The sequence below is a fragment of the Oncorhynchus masou genome, unplaced genomic scaffold (genome assembly GCF_036934945.1).
Source record: "Oncorhynchus masou masou isolate Uvic2021 unplaced genomic scaffold, UVic_Omas_1.1 unplaced_scaffold_560, whole genome shotgun sequence".
Taxonomy (NCBI): domain Eukaryota; kingdom Metazoa; phylum Chordata; class Actinopteri; order Salmoniformes; family Salmonidae; genus Oncorhynchus; species Oncorhynchus masou.
In genome coordinates, this window is record NW_027012018.1 from 425,962 (window position 1) to 448,022 (window position 22,061).

Below are 22,061 nucleotides of genomic sequence, written 5' to 3' on the forward strand. Positions count from 1 at the left end.
ATCTCTAACCCGACCTAACCCCATCTTTAACCCGACCTAACCCCATCTTTAACCCAACCTAACCCCATCTCTAACCCAACCTAACCCCATCTCTAACCCAACCTAACCCCATCTCTAACCCAACCTAACCCCATCTCCCCATCTCTAACCCAACCCCATCCCTAACCCAACCTAACCCCATCTCTAACCCAACCTAACCCCATCTCTAACCCAACCTAACCCCATCTCTAACCCAGCCCAACCACATCTCTAACCCAACCTAACCACATCTCTAACCCAACCTAACCCCATCTCTAACCCAACCCAACCCCATCCCTAACCCAACCTAACCCCATCTCAAACCCAACCTAACACCATCTCTAACCCAACCTAACCCCATCTCTAACCCAACCTAACCCCATCTCCCCATCTCTAACCCAACCCCATCCCTAACCCAACCTAACCCCATCTCTAACCCAACCTAACCCCATCTCTAACCCAACCTAACCCCATCTCTAACCCAACCTAACCCCATCTCTAACCCAACCCCATCTCTAACCCAACCTAACCCCATCTCTAACCCAACCTGACCCCATCTCTAACCCAACCTGACCCCATCTATAACCCAACCTGACCCCATCTCTAACCCAACCTAACCCCATCTCTAACCCAACCCCATCTCTAACCCAACCCCATCTCTAACCCAACCTAACCCCATCTCTAACCCAACCCCATCTCTAACCCAACCCAACCCCATCTCTAACCCAACCTGACCCCATCTCTAACCCAACCTGACCCCATCTATAACCCAACCTGACCCCATCTCTAACCCAACCTGACCCCATCTCTAACCCAACCTAACCCCATCTTTAACCCAACCTAACCCAACCTAACCCCATCCCTAACCCAACCTAACCCCATCTCTAACCCAACCTAACCCCATCTCTAACCCAACCTAACCCCATCTTTAACCCAACCTAACCCCATCTCTAACCCAACCTAACCCCATCCCTAACCAAACCTAACCCCATCCCTAACCCAACCTAATCCCATCTTTAACCCGACCTAATCCCATCTCTAACCCGACCTAACCCCATCTTTAACCCGACCTAACCCCATCTTTAACCCGACCTAACCCCATCTCTAACCCAACCTAACCCCATCTCTAACCCAACCTAACCCCATCTCTAACCCAACCTAACCCCATCCCTAACCCAACCTAACCCCATCTCTAACCCAACCTAACCCCATCTCTAACCCAACCTAACCACATCTCTAACCCAACCCAACCCCATCCCTAACCCAACCCAACCCCATCCCTAACCCAACCTAACCACATCTCTAAACCAACCTAACCACATCTCTAACCCAACCCAACCCCATATTTAACCCAACCCATCCCTAACCCAACCTAACCCCATCTCAAACCCAACCTAACCCCATCTCAAACCCAACCCAACCCCATCCCTAACCCAACCTAACCCCATCTCTAACCCAACCTAACCCCATCTCTAACCCAACCTAACCCCATCTCTAACCCAACCTAACCCCATCTCTAACCCAACCTAACCCCATCTCTAACCCAACCTAACCCCATCTCTAACCCAACCTAACCCCATCTCTAACCCAACCTAACCCCATCTCTAACCCAACCTAACCCAACCTAACCCCATCTCTAACCCAACCTAACCCCATCTCTAACCCAACCTAACCCCATCTCTAACCCAACCTAACCCCATCTCTAACCCAACCTAACCCCATCTCTAACCCAACCTAACCCCATCTCTAACCCAACCTAACCCCATCTCTAACCCAACCTAACCCCATCTCTAACCCAACCTAACCCCATCTCTAACCCAACCTAACCCCATCTCTAACCCAACCTAACCCCATCTCTAACCCAACCTAACCCCATCTCTAACCCAACCTAACCCCATCTCTAACCCAACCTAACCCCATCTCTAACCCAACCTAACCCCATCTTTAACCCAACCTAACCACATCTTTAACCCAACCTAACCACATCTCTAACCCAACCCCATCTCTAACCCAACCCCATCTCTAACCCAACCTAACCCCATTTTTAATCCAACCTAACCCCATCTCTAACCTAACTTTAACCTAACCCCATCTCTAATCCAACCTAAACCCATCTTTAACCCAACCTAACCCCATCTCTAACCCAACCTAACCCCATCTCTAACCCAACCTAACCCCATCTTTAACCCAACCTAACCCCATCTCTAACCCAACCTAACCCCATCTTTAACCCAACCTAACCCAACCCAACCTAACCCCATCTCTAACCGAACCTAACCCCATCTTTAACCCAACCTAACCCCATCTTTAACCCAACTAACCCCATCTCTAACCCCATCTCTAACCCAACCTAACCCCATCTTTAACCCAACCCAACCTAACCCAACCTAACCCCATCCCTAACCAAACCTAACCCCATCTCTAACCCAACCTAACCCCATCTCTAACCCAACCTAACCCCATCTTTAACCCAACCTAACCCCATCTCTAACCCAACCTAACCCCATCTCTAACCCAACCTAACCCCATCTCTACCCCAACCTAATCCCATCTTTAACCCAACCTAACCCCATCTCTAACCCAACCTAACCCCATCTCTAACCCAACCTAACCCCATCCCTAACCCAACCCAACCCCATCCCTAACCCAACCCAACCCCATCCCTAACCCAACCTAACCACATCTCTAAACCAACCTAACCACATCTCTAACCCAACCTAACCCCATCTCTAACCCAACCCAACCCCATCCCTAACCCAACCTAGCCCCATCTCAAACCCAACCTAACCCCATCTCTAACCCAACCTAACCCCATCTCTAACCCAACCTAACCCCATCTCCCCATCTCTAACCCAACCCCATCCCTAACCCAACCTAACCCCATCTCTAACCCAACCTAACCCCATCTCTAACCCAACCTAACCCCATCTCTAACCCAACCTAACCCCATCTCCCCATCTCTAACCCAACCTAACCCCATCTCCCCATCTCTAACCCAACCTAACGCAATCTCTAACCCAACCTAACCCCATCTCTAACCCAACCTAACCCCATCTCTAACCCAACCTAACCCCAACTCTAACCCAACCTGACCCCAACTCTAACCCAACCCGACCCCATCTCTAACCCAACCTGACCCCATCTCTAACCCAACCCGACCCCATCTCTAACCCAACCCGACCCCATCTCTAACCCAACCTGACCCCATCTCTAACCCAACCTGACCCCATCTCTAACCCAACCTGACCCCATCTCTAACCCAACCTGACCCCATCTCTAACCCAACCTGACCCCATCTCTAACCCAACCCCATCTCTAACCCAACCCCATCTCTAACCCAACCCCATCTCTAACCCAACCCCATCTCTAACCCAACCCCATCTCTAACCCAACCCAACCCCATCTCTAACCCAACCCGACCCCATCTCTAACCCAACCTGACCCCATCTCTAACCCAACCTGACCCCATCTCTAACCCAACCTGACCCCATCTCTAACCCAACCCCATCTCTAACCCAACCTAACCCCATCTCTAACCCAACCCCATCTCTAACCCAACCTAACCCCATCTCTAACCCAACCCCATCTCTAACCCAACCTAACCCCATCTCTAACCCAACCCCATCTCTAACCCAACCTAACCCCATCTCTAACCCAACCTAACCCCATCTCTAACCCAACCTAACCCCATCTCTAACCCAACCCAACCCCATCTCTAACCCAACCCAACCCCATCTCTAACCCGACCTGACCCCATCTCTAACCCAACCTGACCCCATCTCTAACCCAACCTGACCCCATCTCTAACCCAACCTGACCCCATCTCTAACCCAACCTGACCCCATCTCTAACCCAACCTAACCCCATCTCTAACCCAACCTAACCCCATCTCTAACCCAACCTAACCCCATCTTTAACCCAACCTAACCCAACCTAACCCCATCCCTAACCAAACCTAACCCCATCTCTAACCCAACCTAACCCCATCTTTAACCCAACCTAACCCCATCTCTAACCCAACCTAACCCCATCTCTAACCCGACCTAACCCCATCTCTAACCCGACCTAACCCCATCTCTAACCCGACCTAACCCCATCTCTAACCCGACCTAACCCCATCTCTACCCCGACCTAACCCCATCTCTAACCCGACCTAACCCCATCACTAACCCGACCTAACCCCATCACTAACCCGACCTAACCCCATCTTTAACCCGACCTAACCCCATCTCTAACCCGACCTAACCCCATCTCTAACCCAACCTAACCCCATCTCTAACCCAACCTAACACCATCTCTAACCCAACCTAACCCCATCTCTAACCCAACCTAACCCCATCTCCCCATCTCTAACCCAACCCAACCCCATCCCCCCATCTCTAACCCAACCCATCCCTAACCCAACCTAACCCCATCTCTAACCCAACCTAACCCCAACTCTAACCGAACCTAACCCCATCTCCCCATCTCTAACCCAACCCCATCCCTAACCCAACCTAACCCCATCTCTAACCCAACCTAACCCCATCTCTAACCCAACCTAACCCCATCTCCCCATCTCTAACCCAACCTAACCCCATCTCCCCATCTCTAACCCAACCTAACCCAATCTCTAACCCAACCTAACCCCATCTCTAACCCAACCTAACCCCAACTCTAACCGAACCTAACCCCATCTCTAACCCAGCCTAACCCCATCTCTAACCCAGCCTAACCCCATCTCTAACCCAACCTAACCCCATCTCTAACCCAACCTGACCCCATCTCTAACCCAACCTGACCCCATCTCTAACCCAACCTGACCCCATCTCTAACCCAACCCAACCCCATCTCTAACCCAACCCAACCCCATCTCTAACCCAACCCAACCCCATCTCTAACCCAACCCAACCCCATCTCTAACCCAACCCAACCCCATCTCTAACCCAACCCAACCCCATCTCTAACCCAACCCAACCCCATCTCTAACCCAACCTAACCCCATCTCTAACCCAACCTAACCCCATCTCTAACCCAACCTAACCCCATCTCTAACCCAACCCCATCTCTAACCCAACCCCATCTCTAACCCAACCCCATCTCTAACCCAACCCCATCTCTAACCCAACCTGACCCCATCTATAACCCAACCTGACCCCATCTATAACCCAACCTGACCCCATCTATAACCCAACCTGACCCCATCTCTAACCCAACCTGACCCCATCTCTAACCCAACCCCATCTCTAACCCAACCTAACCCCATCTCTAACCCAACCCCATCTCTAACCCAACCCGACCCCATCTCTAACCCAACCCGACCCCATCTATAACCCAACCCGACCCCATCTCTAACCCAACCCGACCCCATCTCTAACCCAACCCAACCCCATCTCTAACCCCACCTAACCCCATCTCTAACCCCACCTAACCCCATCTCTAACCCGACCTAACCCCATCTCTAACCCAACCTAACCCCATCTTTAACCCGACCTAACCCCATCTCTAACCCCATCTCTAACCCAACCTAACCCCATCTCTAACCCAACCTAACCCCATCCCTAACCCAACCTAACCCCATCCCTAACCCAACCCAACCCCATCTCTAACCCAACCCAACCCCATCCCTAACCCAACCTAACCACATCTCTAAACCAACCTAACCACATCTCTAACCCAACCCAACCCCATCTTTAACCCAACCCAACCCCATCCCTAACCCAACCTAACCCCATCTCAAACCCAACCTAACACCATCTCTAACCCAACCTAACCCCATCTCTAACCCAACCTAACCCCATCTCCCCATCTCTAACCCAACCCCATCCCTAACCCAACCTAACCCCATCTCTAACCCAACCTAACCCCATCTCTAACCCAACCTAACCCCATCTCCCCATCTCTAACCCAACCTAACCCAACCTAACCCCATCTCTAACCCAACCTAACCCCATCTCTAACCCAGCCTAACCCCATCTCTAACCCAACCTAACCCCATCTCTAACCCAACCTAACCCCATCTCTAACCCAACCTGACCCCATCTCTAACCCAACCCGACCCCATCTCTAACCCAACCCGACCCCATCTCTAACCCAACCTGACCCCATCTCTAACCCAACCCGACCCCATCTCTAACCCAACCCGACCCCATCTCCCCATCTCTAACCCAACCTAACCCAACCTAACCCCATCTCTAACCCAACCTAACCCCATCTCTAACCCAACCTAACCCCAACTCTAACCCAACCTAACCCCAACTCTAACCGAACCCGACCCCATCTCTAACCCAACCCGACCCCATCTCTAACCCAACCCGACCCCATCTCTAACCCAACCCGACCCCATCTCTAACCCAACCCGACCCCATCTCTAACCCAACCTGACCCCATCTCTAACCCAACCCAACCCCATCTCTAACCCAACCCGACCCCATCTCTAACCCAACCTGACCCCATCTCTAACCCAACCTGACCCCATCTCTAACCCAACCTGACCCCATCTCTAACCCAACCTGACCCCATCTCTAACCCAACCTGACCCCATCTCTAACCCAACCTAACCCCATCTCTAACCTAACCCCATCTCTAACCCAACCCCATCTCTAACCCAACCTAACCCCATCTCCAACCCAACCCCATCTCTAACCCAACCCAACCCCATCTCTAACCCAACCTGACCCCATCTCTAACCCAACCCGACCCCATCTATAACCCAACCTGACCCCATCTCTAACCCAACCTGACCCCATCTCTAACCCAACCTAACCCCATCTCTAACCCAACCCCATCTCTAACCCAACCTAACCCCATCTCTAACCCAACCCGACCCCATCTCTAACCCAACCCGACCCCATCTCTAACCCAACCCGACCCCATCTCTAACCCAACCTGACCCCATCTATAACCCAACCTGACCCCATCTCTAACCCAACCTAACCCCATCTCTAACCTAACCCCATCTCTAACCCAACCCCATCTCTAACCCCATCTCTAACCCAACCTAACCCCATCTCTAACCCAACCCCATCTCTAACCCAACCCAACCCCATCTCTAACCCAACCCGACCCCATCTCTAACCCAACCCGACCCCATCTCTAACCCAACCTGACCCCATCTATAACCCAACCTAACCCCATCTCTAACCCAACCTAACCCCATCTCTAACCCAACCTAACCCCATCTTTAACCTAACCTAACCCCATCTATAACCCAACCTAACCTAACCCAACCTAACCCCATCTCTAACCTAACTTTAACCTTACCCCATCTCTAACCCAACCTAACCCCATCTCTAACCCAACCTAACCCCATCTCTAACCCAACCTAACCCCATCTCTAACCCAACCCCATCTCTAACCCAACCCCATCTCTAACCCAACCTAACCCCATCTCTAACCCAACCTGACCCCATCTCTAACCCAACCCCATCTCTAACCCAACCCAACCCCATCTCTAACCCAACCTAACCCCATCTCTAACCCAACCTAACCCCATCTTTAACCCAACCTAACCCCATCTCTAACCCAACCTAACTCCATCTTTAACCCAAACTAACCCCATCTTTAACCCAACCTAACCCAACCCAACCTAACCCCATCTCTAACCCAACCTAACCCCATCTCTAACCCCACCTAACCCCATCTCTAACCCCACCTAACCCCATCTCTAACCCCACCTAACCCCATCTTTAACCCAACCCAACCTAACCCCATCTTTAACCCAACCCAACCTAACCCCATCTCTAACCCAACCTAACCCCATCTCTAACCCAACCTAACCCCATCTCTAACCCAACCTAACCCCATCCATAACCCAACCTAACCCCATCTCTAACCCAACCTAACCCCATCTCTAACCCAACCTAACCCCATCTTTAACCCAACCTAACCCCATCTCTAACCCAACCTAACCCCATCTCTAACCCAACCTAACCCCATCTCTAACCCAACCTAACCCCATCTCTAACCCAACCTAACCCCATCTCTAACCCAACCTAACCCCATCTCTAACCCAACCTAACCCCATCTCTAACCCAACCTAACCCCATCTCTAACCCAACCTAGTTATCTGCATAATTTTTTACAAGCAAATACATTCTAATCTACTACAAAGTTCATATTCAATGTGTTAAAAACAACTTGTTCCTTACTTTTTATTTCTTGAAACCAGTTTTCAGACCTTGTTTTTCCTTTACCACATTTAGATGTACCCCTTGACTTCTGTTGAAACATTTAGTGTTTGTGTGTTTATCTTCTTGTCAAGTTCAGAAGAGTATCCAGGTGAGTATCTGAAGTTACATTTTAACATGAATGTTTACAGGTTTGGTGCCAGGAACAAATACATCAAATCAGATTTTATTGGTCACATACACATGGTTAGCAGATGAGTAAGAGGACAAGTACATTAGAGTGTCTAGTTCCTCTGTCCTGTGTCTGTGTTCTTTTTCCCATCTTTATCTTTTCTTTTTATTGGCCAGTCTGAGATATGGCTTTTTCTTTGCAACTCTGTCTAGAAGGCCAGCATCGCGGAGTCGCCTCTTCACTGTTGATGTTGAGACTGGTGTTTTGCGGGTATTATTTAATGAAGCTGCCAGTTGAGGACTTGTGAGGGTGTTTCTCAAACAAGACACTCTAATGTACTTGTACTCTTGCTCAGTTGTGCACCGGGGCCTCCCACTCCTCTTTCTATTCTGGATAGAGCCAATTTGCGCTGTTCTGTGAAGGGAGTAGTACACAGAACAAGAATAGGCTGGCGAGTTTCAGAAGAAAAATCTTTGTTTCTGGCCATTTGGAGCCTCTAATTGAACCCACAAAAGCTGATGCTCCAGATACTCATCTAATCTATAGAAGGTCATTTTATTGCTTCTTTCATCAGGACAATAGTTTTTAGATGTGCTAATATAATTGCAAAAGGGTTTTATAAGGAACAATTAGCCTGTTAAAATGATGAACTTGGATTAGTTAACACAGCATGCCATTGGAACACAGGAGTGATGGTTGCTGATAATGGGACTCTGTACTCCCATGTAGATTTTCCATTTTCCAGCTACAATAATCATTTACAACATTAACAATGTCGACATCGTATTTCTGATCAATTTGATGTTCATTTTAATGGTCAACAAAATTGCTTTTCTTTCAAAAACAAGGACATTTCTAAGTGACCCCAAACTTTTGAACGGAAGTGTATATCAGAACAAATAGCAGCAGGAATGGTTATACAGCGAGAGACACAATACTGTTAACATATATATCAGTATATTATGGAAAGCACTTATTGCAGCTAAATACAATTATAATTAACCACATATGCAATCACTCATGTGAGCTGCATCAACCCACCCTCCAACCCCTCCTGGGACCATCCCCCAACTCACCCTTCAACCCCTCCTTGGACCACCCCAACCCACCCTCCAACAAAATGTCCTTTAAGTATATCCACAATATCCCCATACGTCTTATTACCTGATCTGTCTGGCTGTAGCAGGCTGTCTAGTAAATTACATGTCTTTGGCCCCATTACACTAAAACATGTAGGCACAATGTTGTCCTCATCAATGTCATTTACAAGAACAAAATATTTAAACTGTTCTGTATATAAGCTCCTCTGCTAAATACTTTCATCAAACTGTCTAATGGTTCCAACAATTACAACCATTTTTCATTTCTCAATAAGTTCCTGATTGTCCTCAACCAGGGCAATATTTTCCTCAGTCACGTGATCTTCATTCACTTCACTCACTGACGTTTGCTCCTAAGTGCGTTCATTTAGCAGTTTTAATCAATAGGTTTGTCATTATTATTTTTTTCACCTTTATTTTACTAGGCAAGTCAGTTGTAAGAACAAATCCTTATTTTCAATGATGGCCTAGGAACAGTGGGCAGAACGACAGATTTGTGCCTTGTCAGCTCGGGGATTCACACTACCGTGCACAGTCTATGACTAGGGTGGCTGGAGTCTCTGACAATTTTTAGGGCCTTCCTCTGACACCACTTAGTATAGAGGTCCTGGATGGCAGGAAGCTTGGCCAAAGTGATGTACTGGGCCGTTCGCACTACCCTCTGTAGTGCCTTGCGGTCAGAAGCCGAGCAGTTGCCATACCAGAAAGTGATGCAACCAGTCAGGATGCTCTCTATGGACCTATGCCAAATCTTTTCAGTCTCCTGAGGGGGAATAGGTTTTGTCGTGCCCTCTTCACCACTGTTGTGTCACCGACAAACTTAATGATGGTGTTGGAGTCGTGCCTGGCCGTGCAGTCACGAGTGAACAGGGAGTACAGGAGTGGACTGAGCACGCACCCCTGAGGGGCCCCTGTGTTGAGGATCAGCGTGGCAGATGTGTTGTTACCTACCCTTACCACCTGGTGGCAGCCCATCAAAGTCCAGGATCCAGTTACAGAGGGAGGTGTTTAGTCCCAGGGTCTTTAGCTTAGTGATGAGCTTTGAGGGCACTATGGTGTTGAACAATGAATAGCATTCTCACATAGGTGTTCCTATTGTCCAGTTGGGAAAGGGCAGTGTGGAGTGCAATAGAGATTGCATCATCAGTGGATCTGTTGGTGAGGTATGCAACTTGGAGTGGGTCTAGGGTTTCTGGGATAATGGTGTTGATGTGAGACATGACCAGCCTTTCATAGCACTTCATAGCTACAGATGTGAGTGCTACGGGTTGGTAGTCATTTTGGCAGGTTACCTTAGCGTTCTTGGGCACAGGGACTATGGTGGTCTGCTTAAAACATGTTTGTATTACAGACTGAGACAGGGAGAGGTTGAAAATGTCAGTGAAGACACTTGCCAGTTAATCAACACATGCTCACAGTACAGGTCCTGGTAATCCTTCTGGCTCTGCAGCCTTGTGAATGTTGACCTGTGATCACACAGTCTTCCGGAACAGCTGGTTCTCTCATGCATGTTTCAGTGTTCTTTGCCTGGAAGCGAACATATAAGTAGTTTAGCTCATCTGGTAGGCTCGTGTCACTGGGCAGCTCTCGGCTGTGCTTCCCTTTGTAGTCTGTAATGGTTTGCAAGCCCTGCCACATCACAGGGTTCTGGGCCTGTTCCCGAGAAAGCAGTATAATGTTTGCGTCGGGCTCGTCAGACTCGTTAAAGGGAAAAAAGGATTCTGCCAGTCCGTGGTGAGTAATCGCAGTCCTGATGTCCAGAAGTTATTTTTTGGTCATAAGAGACGGTAGCAGCAACATTATGTACAAAATAAGTTTAAAAAATAAGTTACAAACAATGCAAATAAACTAACAAAAAACACAATCGGTTGAGGGCACGTAAAACATCTGCCTTCTTCTCCGGGGCCATTTATGTTTGTGTGTGTCCAGTGTGTGTGTGTCCCCAATGCGTGTGTGTCCCCAATGTGTGTGTGTCCAGAGTGTGTGTGTCCCCAATGCGTGTGTTTGTCCAGTGCGTGTGTTTGTCCAGTATGTGTGTCCAGTGCGTGTGTGTGTGTCCGTTGCGTGTGTGTGTGTCCTGTGTGTGTGTGTGTTTGTGTGTGTGAGTCCAGTGTGTGTGTATAGTGTGTGTGTGTACCGTGTGTGTGTTCTCACAGGGCGCAGGATCACAGAAAGAGACGAACACAGTGTCCGGACAGAGAGTTACCATGGTTATTATTTCCAGGAAAAGAATTGATCCAAACTGGTGTGTGTGTGTGTTCCTCCATGCATTTAAATGTCATATTGTGATCTAACATAAAACACATGATTAGAGTGAAACATCATGTTGTGTTTGACACAGTGACCACTTGACAAAGGGACACTGAGGAGGTAACATCATAAACCCTAAACCCTGGATAGAGGGGCTCAGTGAATGTGGTGTAGAATGTGTACAGGTGGGTCAGTGAGTCAGAGGAGACTCTGTAGAAGGACAGAGTGCCGGCTGGCCAGTCCAGATACACTCCTACTCTGTGGGAGCTGGATGAGTGGACGTCTATGGTAGTGTGATTATTATTGTGACAGGCCTTGTAACTGTAGTCAGAGCAGACCAGACTCCAGGACTTGTCATTGTATCCAATCCCACAGTCAATGCCCCCTCCTCTCCTTTTGATTCCTTTATATGTCACTCCCATAACAGCCCCTCCCCCACTCCTCTCTACCTCCCAGTAACAGCGCCCAGTCAGACCCTCTCTACACAGCACCTGTTCACAGTCCTCAAATCTATCTGGGTGAACAGGATACCGCCGCTCCTGTCTCCTACATGTCACCTTTCTGTTCTCCTCAGACAGAGAGAGGAGTCTGTTTACTGTGTTTGGGTCCAGTGTGAGATCACAGGCATCTGATGGATAAAACCAGACACAATATTAGAAATCATCACCATTCACATTAGAATGTTAATTCACTTTTCACTAATTAATTTAATGTAGATGTGTCTAGGTATCAACAGGAGAAGTTAAGGTAACTTGAGACTTGTTGAATATGTTATACTGTATGGTATTGTAAAAAAACACTTATTCACAAAAATGACACACATACACTCACACCCTGAACACACACACACACACACACACACATTTCTAATGTAACACGAACATGCCACTCACCTACACAGACACACACATTGTCAAAGCAACTCTTTCTAAACGTTGGTGTCCCTGATTTCTGCTTCTGTAGAACTACAGCTTATATTTAATATGACCAAGTAAGTAATGATGGTGGTCTTTGACTTTGACTTTTTTCTTAATCATATTCTTCACAGCAGTCAACACTCACATTTTCTAAGCCCAGGTTTCATTGTGTTCTCTCCACCATGATCCACACTGTAGCGGTAAGCAGGAGAACAGACAGTCATTGAGGGATACACACAACACACACAGTCAGCATATAATTTGGTAAGAATGTTTGTCTTAACAGGCCTGATAACTCAAACATGTCTGATATGAACATTGACATAAACCCTCTACATACTTGAGTTTCTCCAGTCTGCAGTGTGGATCCTCCAGTCCAGCAGAGAGCAGTCTGACTCCTGAGTCTCCTGGGTGATTGTAGCTCAGATCCAGCTCTCTCAGGTGTGAGGGGTTTGATTTCAGAGCTGAGACCAGAGAAGCACAGCCTTCCTCTGTGACTAGACAGCCTGACAGCCTGCAAAGAGATCATCATCATTTCACAAACACACTGTTAACTGACCAGAAAAAAAAGAAGCATCAGTCAAAAGACAGACAGTGAGGTATCAGATTTAGATTGTATTGAGTATTCAGTCCACATCATATCTATTTAGACAGTGAGGTATCAGATTTAGATTGTATTGAGTATACAGTCCACATCATATCTAGTTTGACAGTGAGGTATCAGATTTAGATTGTATTGAGTATACAGTCCACATCATATCTAGTTTGACAGTGAGGTATCAGATTTAGATTGTATTGAGTATACAGTCCACATCATATCTAGTTTGACAGTGAGGTATCAGATTTAGATTGTATTGAGTATTCAGTCCACATCATATCTAGTTTGACAGTGAGGTATCAGATTTAGATTGTATTGAGTATTCAGTCCACATCATATCTAGTTTGACAGTGAGGTATCAGATTTAGATTGTATTGATTATACAGTCCACATCATATCTAGTTTGACAGTGAGGTATCATATTTAGATTGTATTGAGTATACAGTCCACATCATATCTAGTTTGACAGTGAGGTATCAGATTTAGATTGTATTGAGTATACAGTCCACATCATATCTAGTTTGACAGTGAGGTATCAGATTTAGATTGTATTGAGTATTCAGTCCACATCATATCTAGTTTGACAGTGAGGTATCAGATTTAGATTGTATTGAGTATACAGTCCACATCATATCTAGTTTGACAGTGAGGTATCAGATTTAGATTGTATTGAGTATTCAGTCCACATCATATCTAGTTTGACAGTGAGGTATCAGATTTAGATTGTATTAGGTATACAGTCCACATCATATCTAGTTTGACAGTGAGGTATCATATTTAGATTGTATTGAGTATTCAGTCCACACCAAACAAAATCAAATCCAACTTTATTTGTCACATGCGCCGAATACAACAAGTGTCGACCTTACTGTGAAATGCTTATTTACAAGCCCTTAGCCAACAGTGCAGTTCAAGAAGAGTTAAGAAAATATTTACCAAATAAACTAAAGTAAAAAACAAAATAAAAAATTATAAAAAGTAACACAATAACATAACAATAATGAGGTTATATACAGGGGGTAGCAGTACTGAGTCAGAGTGCGGGGTTACAGGCTAGTTGAAGTAATATTTACATGTAGGTAGGGGTGAAGTGACTATGCGAGTCTCAGCATTGTACAACCAAATGGATGGGGAGAGTGGGGGCCTATGTAATGGTCCGGTGGCCATTTGATGAATTGTTCAGCAGTCTTACTGCTTGGGGGGTAGAAGCTATTAAGGAGCCTTTTGGTCCTAGACTTGGTGCTCCGGTACCGCTTGCCGTGCGGTAGCAGAGAAAACAGTCTATAACTTGGGTGACTGGAGTCTCTGACATTTTTATGGGCTTTCCTCTGACACCGCCTATTATATAGGTCCTGGGTGGCAGGAGGCTTGGCCCCAGTGATGTACTGGGCCATACGCACGACCCTCTGTAGAGCCTTGTGGTCACATTTACATTTACATTTAAGTCATTTGGCTCTTATCCAGAGCGACTTACAAATTGGTGAATTCACCTGGTCAGGTGCCGAGCAGTTGCTATAGCAGGGGGTGATGCAACCGGTAAGGATGCTCTCGATGATGCAGCTGTAGATCTTTTTGAGGATAGAGGGACCCATGCCAAATCTTTTCAGTCTCCTGAGGGGGAAAGTTTGGCAATTTGGTAAAGCTGATTTAATTTTGCCTGCATTAAAGTCCCTGGCAACTAGGAGCGCAGCTTCTGGATGAGAATTTTCTTGTTTGCTTATGGCCTGATAGAGTTGGTTGAGTGCGGTCTTAGTGCCAGCATCAGTCTGTGGTGGTAAGTAGTTGGCTATAAATAATATAGATGAGAACTATCTTGGTAGATAGTGTGGTCTATAGCTTATCATAAGGTACTCTACCTCGGGTGAGCAATACCTCGAGACTTCTTTAATATTAGACATCATGCACCAGTTGTTATTGATGGAAAGACACACACCACCACCCCTAGTCTTACCAGACGTAGCTTCTCTGTTCTGCCGGTGCATTGAAAATCCCACCAGCTCGATATTATCCGTGTCGTCGTTCAGCTACGACTCGGTGAAACATTAGATATTACAGTTCTTAATGTCCTGTCGGTAGGGTAATCATAGGTAATCCATTTTATTTTCCAATGATTGCATGCTTGCAAGTAGAATAGATGGCAGTGGGAGTTTAATCGCTCGCCTACGTATTCTCAGAAGGCAGCTAAATTTGTGTCCTCTTTTCCTCCGTCTTTTCTTCATGCAAATTACGAGGATTTGGGCCTGTTCCCGGGAGAGCAGTATATCCTACTCGTTAAAGGAAAAAGCTTCCTCCAGTTCGTAGTGAGGAATCGCAGTTCTTATGTCCAGAAGTTATTTTTCGGTCATGAGAGACAGTAACAGCAACATTATGTACAAAACAAGTAAAATAATATATGTGACAAACAACGCAAAAAAACTAACAAAATAACACAATTGATTAGGAAGTAAGACGTCAGCCATCCTCTTCGGGGCCATCTTTTGACAGTGAAGCTAACATTTAAATGTGGTTCTAAACTATATCATTTTCAATTTTAGATAAAATGTTTCATATAAGGTAACAGTATATAATGTCACCTTTTATTTGAGGGTATTTTCATACACATTCGTTTCACCATTTAGAAAAATAAACACAATTTACGTATCTAGTCCCCCTATTTGAAAAAGTAAAAGTATTCTGACCAATTCACTTATTGTGTATTAAAATTGTCAAAAGTTTAGTGCAATGAATACATCAAGCTTGTGACTTCCATGATTAAGAAAAATCATGAATTAATCATTAATAATAACAAGTGAGAGAATTACAGAGGCTACAACAAAACATTCTAACCTCTCACCATTAACCTCTAATTAAAGTTACATTCTGTACTGTCTGTCACCTAATATGAAAAATTTGATCTCAATCCAAAATGCTGGAGCATAGCGCAAAATTTAAAACTGTAAACTTCACTGTCCACACACATATGATGTGGGCTATGTTTCTGGTAAACACATATGATGTGGACTATGTGTGCCTGGTAAACACGTGGATCTGGTGAACAGTTATCACTTGTTGACCAACTACAGTGTTGTGTCTTTGGCTATACCGGATGAAGTGATATGACATGCTATTTTGTAAAATCCTTTCTTTGTAATGAATATTACCTGATTGAGCTAATCATGTAAATGTAATTAACTAGACAGTCGGGGTACCACAAAATAATATTTATAAAGCACTTATCTTCCGAATAAACTCTTAAAGACCTAGTAATATTTTACATCAATAGCAGTCAATATTAATCTGCACCTTATTTCAGTGTCATCTGAAAGTTATCTTCACAAACCCTGGCTAACAAGTTGAATCAGCAATACAAAATTGGGTTTATTTATTTATTTACTAAATACCTAAGTAATCACACAGAATTACACATACACAGAATGAATTATACCTTGATTACAAATTATGTCATAAAGGAAAACGTCCCTTGCGGACGAAACAGATATGACAGCTGGTTACACAAAAGAAAAGGGGCTGGGTTTGAGTGAAAGAGTGGGAAGACTGAGGAACAAAGGGAGAAGCGATGTCTCTATCATTGTAAATATGGTATCTTATGCATTCTAAATTACCGCACATTTGGAAAAGGAAAATGCAAAAAATATTTACTCTGAGCTGCGCTTCGGTAGGTTGGTGGTAGATGGAAGGCCGTGTTGCCCAACCGAGTTCTATTGAAGAATGTCTCTGCTGGTAAATTGGATACGTTGTAGTAATGTCGTTGTGCGGTAGACGGGATACTCTGTCTGCTCTTTCCTAGCCCACTTTTGCAGCTGCTGTTCCTAACTCAACGGCTAGGAGGTATCACTTCTGTAGTGAATAAGAGTTCATACCATTCGCAACCAAATCTCACGCTCAGGTTGGCTTCGTTCTGTAGTTATTATCTGAACCATTCTGACATCGGATCGTCATCCTAATGTACCCGGAACAGGAGGTTACATTTTCATCAAGACTTTATATAGTGGATGGAGAATGGTGTGTTTTCATAGTTTACAGCCCATGTCTCTTCACAGGGGCGGGTCATTGATTGAGCAGAGCTCTAACCTTATGAAAACCCAAATCTCTCATTTGGAAGCTAAAATTACATTTAATCTTTTCACCAATAATTTTATATTCAAACATTTAAATTGACCAACAATTCCATGTGAATCCGATAACTACAATGTTCAGACTAGAGTTTATGTCATCCTATCATTGTCACGGCTTTCATTGTGGGAAGGAGGAGCGGACCAAAATGCAGCGTAGTTTCGATTAATTTTATTAAATACGGAAACTATACACGATAAACTAACAAAATAACAAACCTACGAAAACCGAAAACAGCCCTTTCTGGTGCAAAACACAGAGACAGGAACAATCACCCACAAACACACAGTGAAACCCAGGCTACCTAAATATGGTTCCCAATCAGAGACAATGACTAACACCTGCCCCTGATTGAGAACCATATCAGGCCAAACACAGAAATAGACAAACAAGACATCCAACATAGAATGGCCCACTCAGATCACACCCTGACCAACCAAAACATAGAAACATACAAAGTAAACTATGGCCAGGGTGTGACAATCATTGATAAGAATATCTCAGATGACAACCGAACTGACATCATATTCATTAAGTGCCCACGTATATGTTCAACTGGTCGGATTACCAGAATATAGTTCATTTCCTCCCACCTTCTGATGTTCCCAGAAACTCTATGTTAACCAAGGGGCTTTTAAATGTCACATCAGTAGGGTAGAGAGAGGAAAAGGGGGGGAAGAGGTATTTATGACTGTCATAAACCTACCCCCAGGCCAACGTCATGACAACAGGAATACTGACCTCAGAGTCTCCAGTTTACAGTGGGGATTCCCCAGTCCATCAGAGAGCAGCTTCACTCCTGAATCCTTCAGGTCATTGTTACTCAGATCCAGCTCTCTCAGGTGTGAGGGGTTTGAGATGAGAGCTGAGACCAGAGAAGCACAGCCTTTGTCCGTGACTCCACAGCCTGACAGTCTGATAAAGAGATCATCATCATTTCACAAACACACTGTTCATTTAACACCAGGAGTGTAGAAGGACAATTGCAGATGCATTTGGTTCATTATCTCAAACAACATATACAGTAGATTCATCTTCCGTCTCCTAGAATTGTATGGTTATTTTATTATACTAATGTGAACAGCTATGTACTGATTCAATATGTTATTAAATAATACGTATTTTTCTCTAAACTGAATATTTCATCCTGCTGATTAGTACTTAAATGTCATTGTATTTACTCACAGAGCAGCTTTGGAGACTTTGACCACAGGCAGCAGCCTCAGAAGACCTTCCTCTGATCTGGAGTATTTCTTCAGGTCAAACACATCCAGCTCCTTTTCTGAAGTCAGCAACACAAAGACCAGAGCTGACCACTGTGCAGGTGACAGTTCATCACTGGAGACACTTCCTGATCTCAGGTATCTTTGGATCTCCTCCACTAGAGAATGGTCATTCAGTTCATTCAGACAGTGGAACAGATTGATGCACCTCTCTGGAGAGGGATTCTCCCTGATCTTCTCCTTGATGTACTTGACTGTTTTTTCATGGCTCTGTGAGCTGCTTTTTGTCTTTGTCAGTAGACCTCGTAAGTGCTTCTGATTGGACTCCAGTGAGAGGCCCAGAAGGAAGCGGAGGAAAAGGTCCAGGTTTCCTGTCTCACTTTGTAAGGCTTCATCCACAGCACTCTTGTAGACGGTGACTTTAATTTTCTGTTTGATCCTCACATAAAAGTTCCTGGATGTTGTTTGAGGTTCGGCCATTAGATTCTCATTGTTGTTGCTGAATGAAAGGAACACATATACAGCAGCCAGAAACTCCTGAATGCTCAGATGAACAAAGCAGTACACCTTGTCCTGGTACAGCCCACATTCCTCTTTAAAGATCTGTGTGCACAATCCTGAGTACACTAAGGCTTCATTGACATCAATTCCAGCCTCTTTCAGGTCTTCTTCATAGAAAATCAGATTGCCCTTCACAAGCTGTTGAAAAGCCAGTTTTCCCAGTGACAGAATGCTCTCTTTATTCCAGTCTGGACCTGTCTCTTCTTTCCCAAGATACTTTTCGTTCTTCTTTATAGTATGAAACACCACAAGGTGTGTGTACATCTCAGTCAGAGTCTTGGGCATCTCTTCTCTCTTATGTTTCAGCATGTGTTCAAGCACTATTGCAGATATCCAACAGAAGACTGGAATGTGGCACATGATGTGGAGGCTCCTTGATGTCTTTATGTGTGAGATGATTCTGCTGGCCAGGTCCTCATCACTGAATCTCTTCCTGAAGTACTCCTCCTTCTGTGGGTCATTGAACCCTCGTACCTCTGTCACCTGGTCAACACACTCTGAAGGAATCTTATTGGCTGCTGCAGGTCGGGTAGTTATCCAGAGAAGAGCAGAGGGAAGCAGATGTCCCTTGATGAGATTTGTCAGCAGAACATCCACTGAGGTTGACTCTGTGACGTCACAACAGATCTTGTTCTTTTTGAAGTCTAGGGGCAGTCGGCACTCATCCAGACCATCAAAGATGAACAGAATTTTGTACTTGTCATAGTTGGAGATTCTTGATTCTTTGGTTTCCATTGAGAAGTGGTTGAGAAGTTCAATCAAAGTGTGTTTTTTCTCTTTCATCAAATTCAGCTCCCGAAAAGGGAATGAAAATACAAATTGGACATCCTGATTTGCTTTTCCTTCAGCCCAGTCCAGAATGAACTTCTGCACAGAGACTGTTTTTCCAATGCCAGCGACTCCCTTTGTCAACACAGTTCTGATTAGTTTGTCTTGTCCAGTTAAGGGTTGGAATATGTCGTTACATTTGATTGCAGTCTCTGGTCTTTCTTGTTTCCTGGTTGTTGTCTCAATCTGTCTCAGCTCATGTTCATTATTGACCTCTCCTGTTCCACCCTCTGTGATGTAGAGCTCTGTGTAGACCTTATTGAGAAGTGTTGGGTTTCCTTGTATAGCGATCCCCTCAAATACACTTTGAAACTTCTTCTTTAGATTAGATTTGAGTTCACGTTGGCAAATCATAGCAAGTTCATCTGAATGAAGAAATAACACAGAGGATATTAATATTACATCTGATTTAATGCCTACAGTATTGTTATAATGTGCTATAATGTTTAAATTGTAATAATTTATTCTCTTACTGTAACTGTCTGTATAAATGTGTAAGGTTTTCATTATACATTACACACTGGTGTGACTGATTTATATCATTATTGGTATTATTGATGGTATTATTAATTCTCTCTTGTCTAAATGAATCACCACAACACATCCCTGCTGGTACTGTACTTGATGAGGTCACTCTGTGTTGTGTTAAGTCTGGTACAATGTCATTGAGTTACACGGCTACTTTAGCCACAGCTTTTAAACGTTATAAAACAGCATTCAACATGAGGCAGACAGCTCTTACTTTTCTCCAGTGTGTCAGCAAGCTCCTTCTGGTTCATTTTCCTCAGGATGTGCAGTGTGATCTTCAGAGCCCCCTCTCTGGCACTGCTCTCATGCTTCTCATCTTCAGCATCCACTTCCTTATCCTGCTTCTGACTCTCAAAGCCTTGTGGGAGTTCTGGACTAAGAATCCTCTTGAACATCTTCAGCTCGTTCTTCACAAATGTCATAATATTCTCTTCAAGCAACTGAAATAAATAAAGTAAATAAGTTAAGCAGGAGAAGAAACACTTTCTCATGAACACATTAATGAATGATTGACAGATCAACCTTACTTGAGGTAAACAAAAACAAATGCACATAACAGGACCACATACACTGAATATGGGGGCCAGGTCTGTTTGATGACTCTGGGAAGACTGACCACTGAGAATGTCTGACTCTGATCTTTCCTGTTGGTTTCTGTGGACAAAACATCCAAGGAGTGCACACACACACACAGGGAAAGTTGTGTTTGTTTAATATTGTTTCAGGACTTTGAAAATGGAAAAAAGAATGAGCCTATAGATTATTAACACAACAAAAATAAATTGAAAAATGGGAGAGAAGAAATAACTAGAGACAGTGTTGTTTAACTCACAGACCATGACTACTTACCTTTGTCCAGTAGAAAAGTCTCCCTCTCTAAACCATATAGGTATACCCATAGACCAGTCACTATTCATGGCCAGACCGCTGGGCACAGGGGAGGCTGGTCTCTCCTGCTTGATTGGACTTCAACACAACAGAGACAAACATTATCTCTCATCTACTTTGAGCTCAGTTGGGGAAACATAAGAAGAGTTTCATTCCAAAACACTATATACTTTTCTAAACAATAAAACATACACTGGGGAGAACAAGTATTTGATACACTGCCGATTTTGCAGGTTTTCCTACTTACAAAGCATGTAGAGGTCTGTCATTTTTATCATAGACGGAATCTAAAACAAAAATCCATAAAATCACGTTGTATGATTTTTAAGTAATTAATTTGCCTTTTATTTATTGATTTTCTGGATTTTTTGTTTTAGATTCCGTCTCTCACAGTTGAAGTGTACCTAAGACTTAACTACTGGGTCTCATCCATAGATACAGAACAAAAAGACTTAACGACTGGATCTCATCCATAGATACAGAACAAATAGACTTAACTACTGGGTCTCATCCATAGATACAGAACAAAAAGACTTAACTGCTGGGTCTCATCCATAGATACAGAACAAAAAGACTTAACTACTGGGTCTCATCCATAGATACAGAACAAAAAGACTTAACTACTGGGTCTCATCCATAGATACAGAACAAAAAGACTTAACTACTGGGTCTCATCCATAGATACAGAACAAAAAGACTTAACTACTGGGTCTCATCCATAGATACAGAACAAAAAGACTTAACTACTGGGTCTCAT

The 22,061-nt window shown here is 44.7% G+C and overlaps 1 protein-coding gene across 4 annotated transcripts in view; it reads right to left on the reverse strand.

The window, feature by feature from the left end:
- Positions 1-22,061, reverse strand: part of LOC135536124 (NACHT, LRR and PYD domains-containing protein 3-like) — a 144,744-nt gene that overhangs the window by 114,070 nt on the left and 8,613 nt on the right. For 2 of the 4 annotated variants that reach the window (XM_064962520.1, XM_064962519.1), the window contains 8 exons: positions 21,266-21,382; positions 20,986-21,070; positions 20,631-20,856; positions 18,462-20,253; positions 18,018-18,191; positions 12,906-13,079; positions 12,711-12,757; positions 9,085-12,276 (listed from right to left, as the gene is read on the reverse strand). The exons of the other annotated variants lie outside the window; for them this stretch is intronic. In XM_064962520.1, coding sequence (XP_064818592.1) covers positions 11,720-12,276; positions 12,711-12,757; positions 12,906-13,079; positions 18,018-18,191; positions 18,462-20,253; positions 20,631-20,856; positions 20,986-21,070; positions 21,266-21,333 — 3,123 coding nt within the window. In that variant the 5' untranslated portion in view covers positions 21,334-21,382 and the 3' untranslated portion in view covers positions 9,085-11,719. Of the gene's footprint in view, positions 1-9,084; positions 12,277-12,710; positions 12,758-12,905; positions 13,080-18,017; positions 18,192-18,461; positions 20,254-20,630; positions 20,857-20,985; positions 21,071-21,265; positions 21,383-22,061 lie in introns of those variants that run through there. 4 annotated transcript variants of the gene reach the window in all.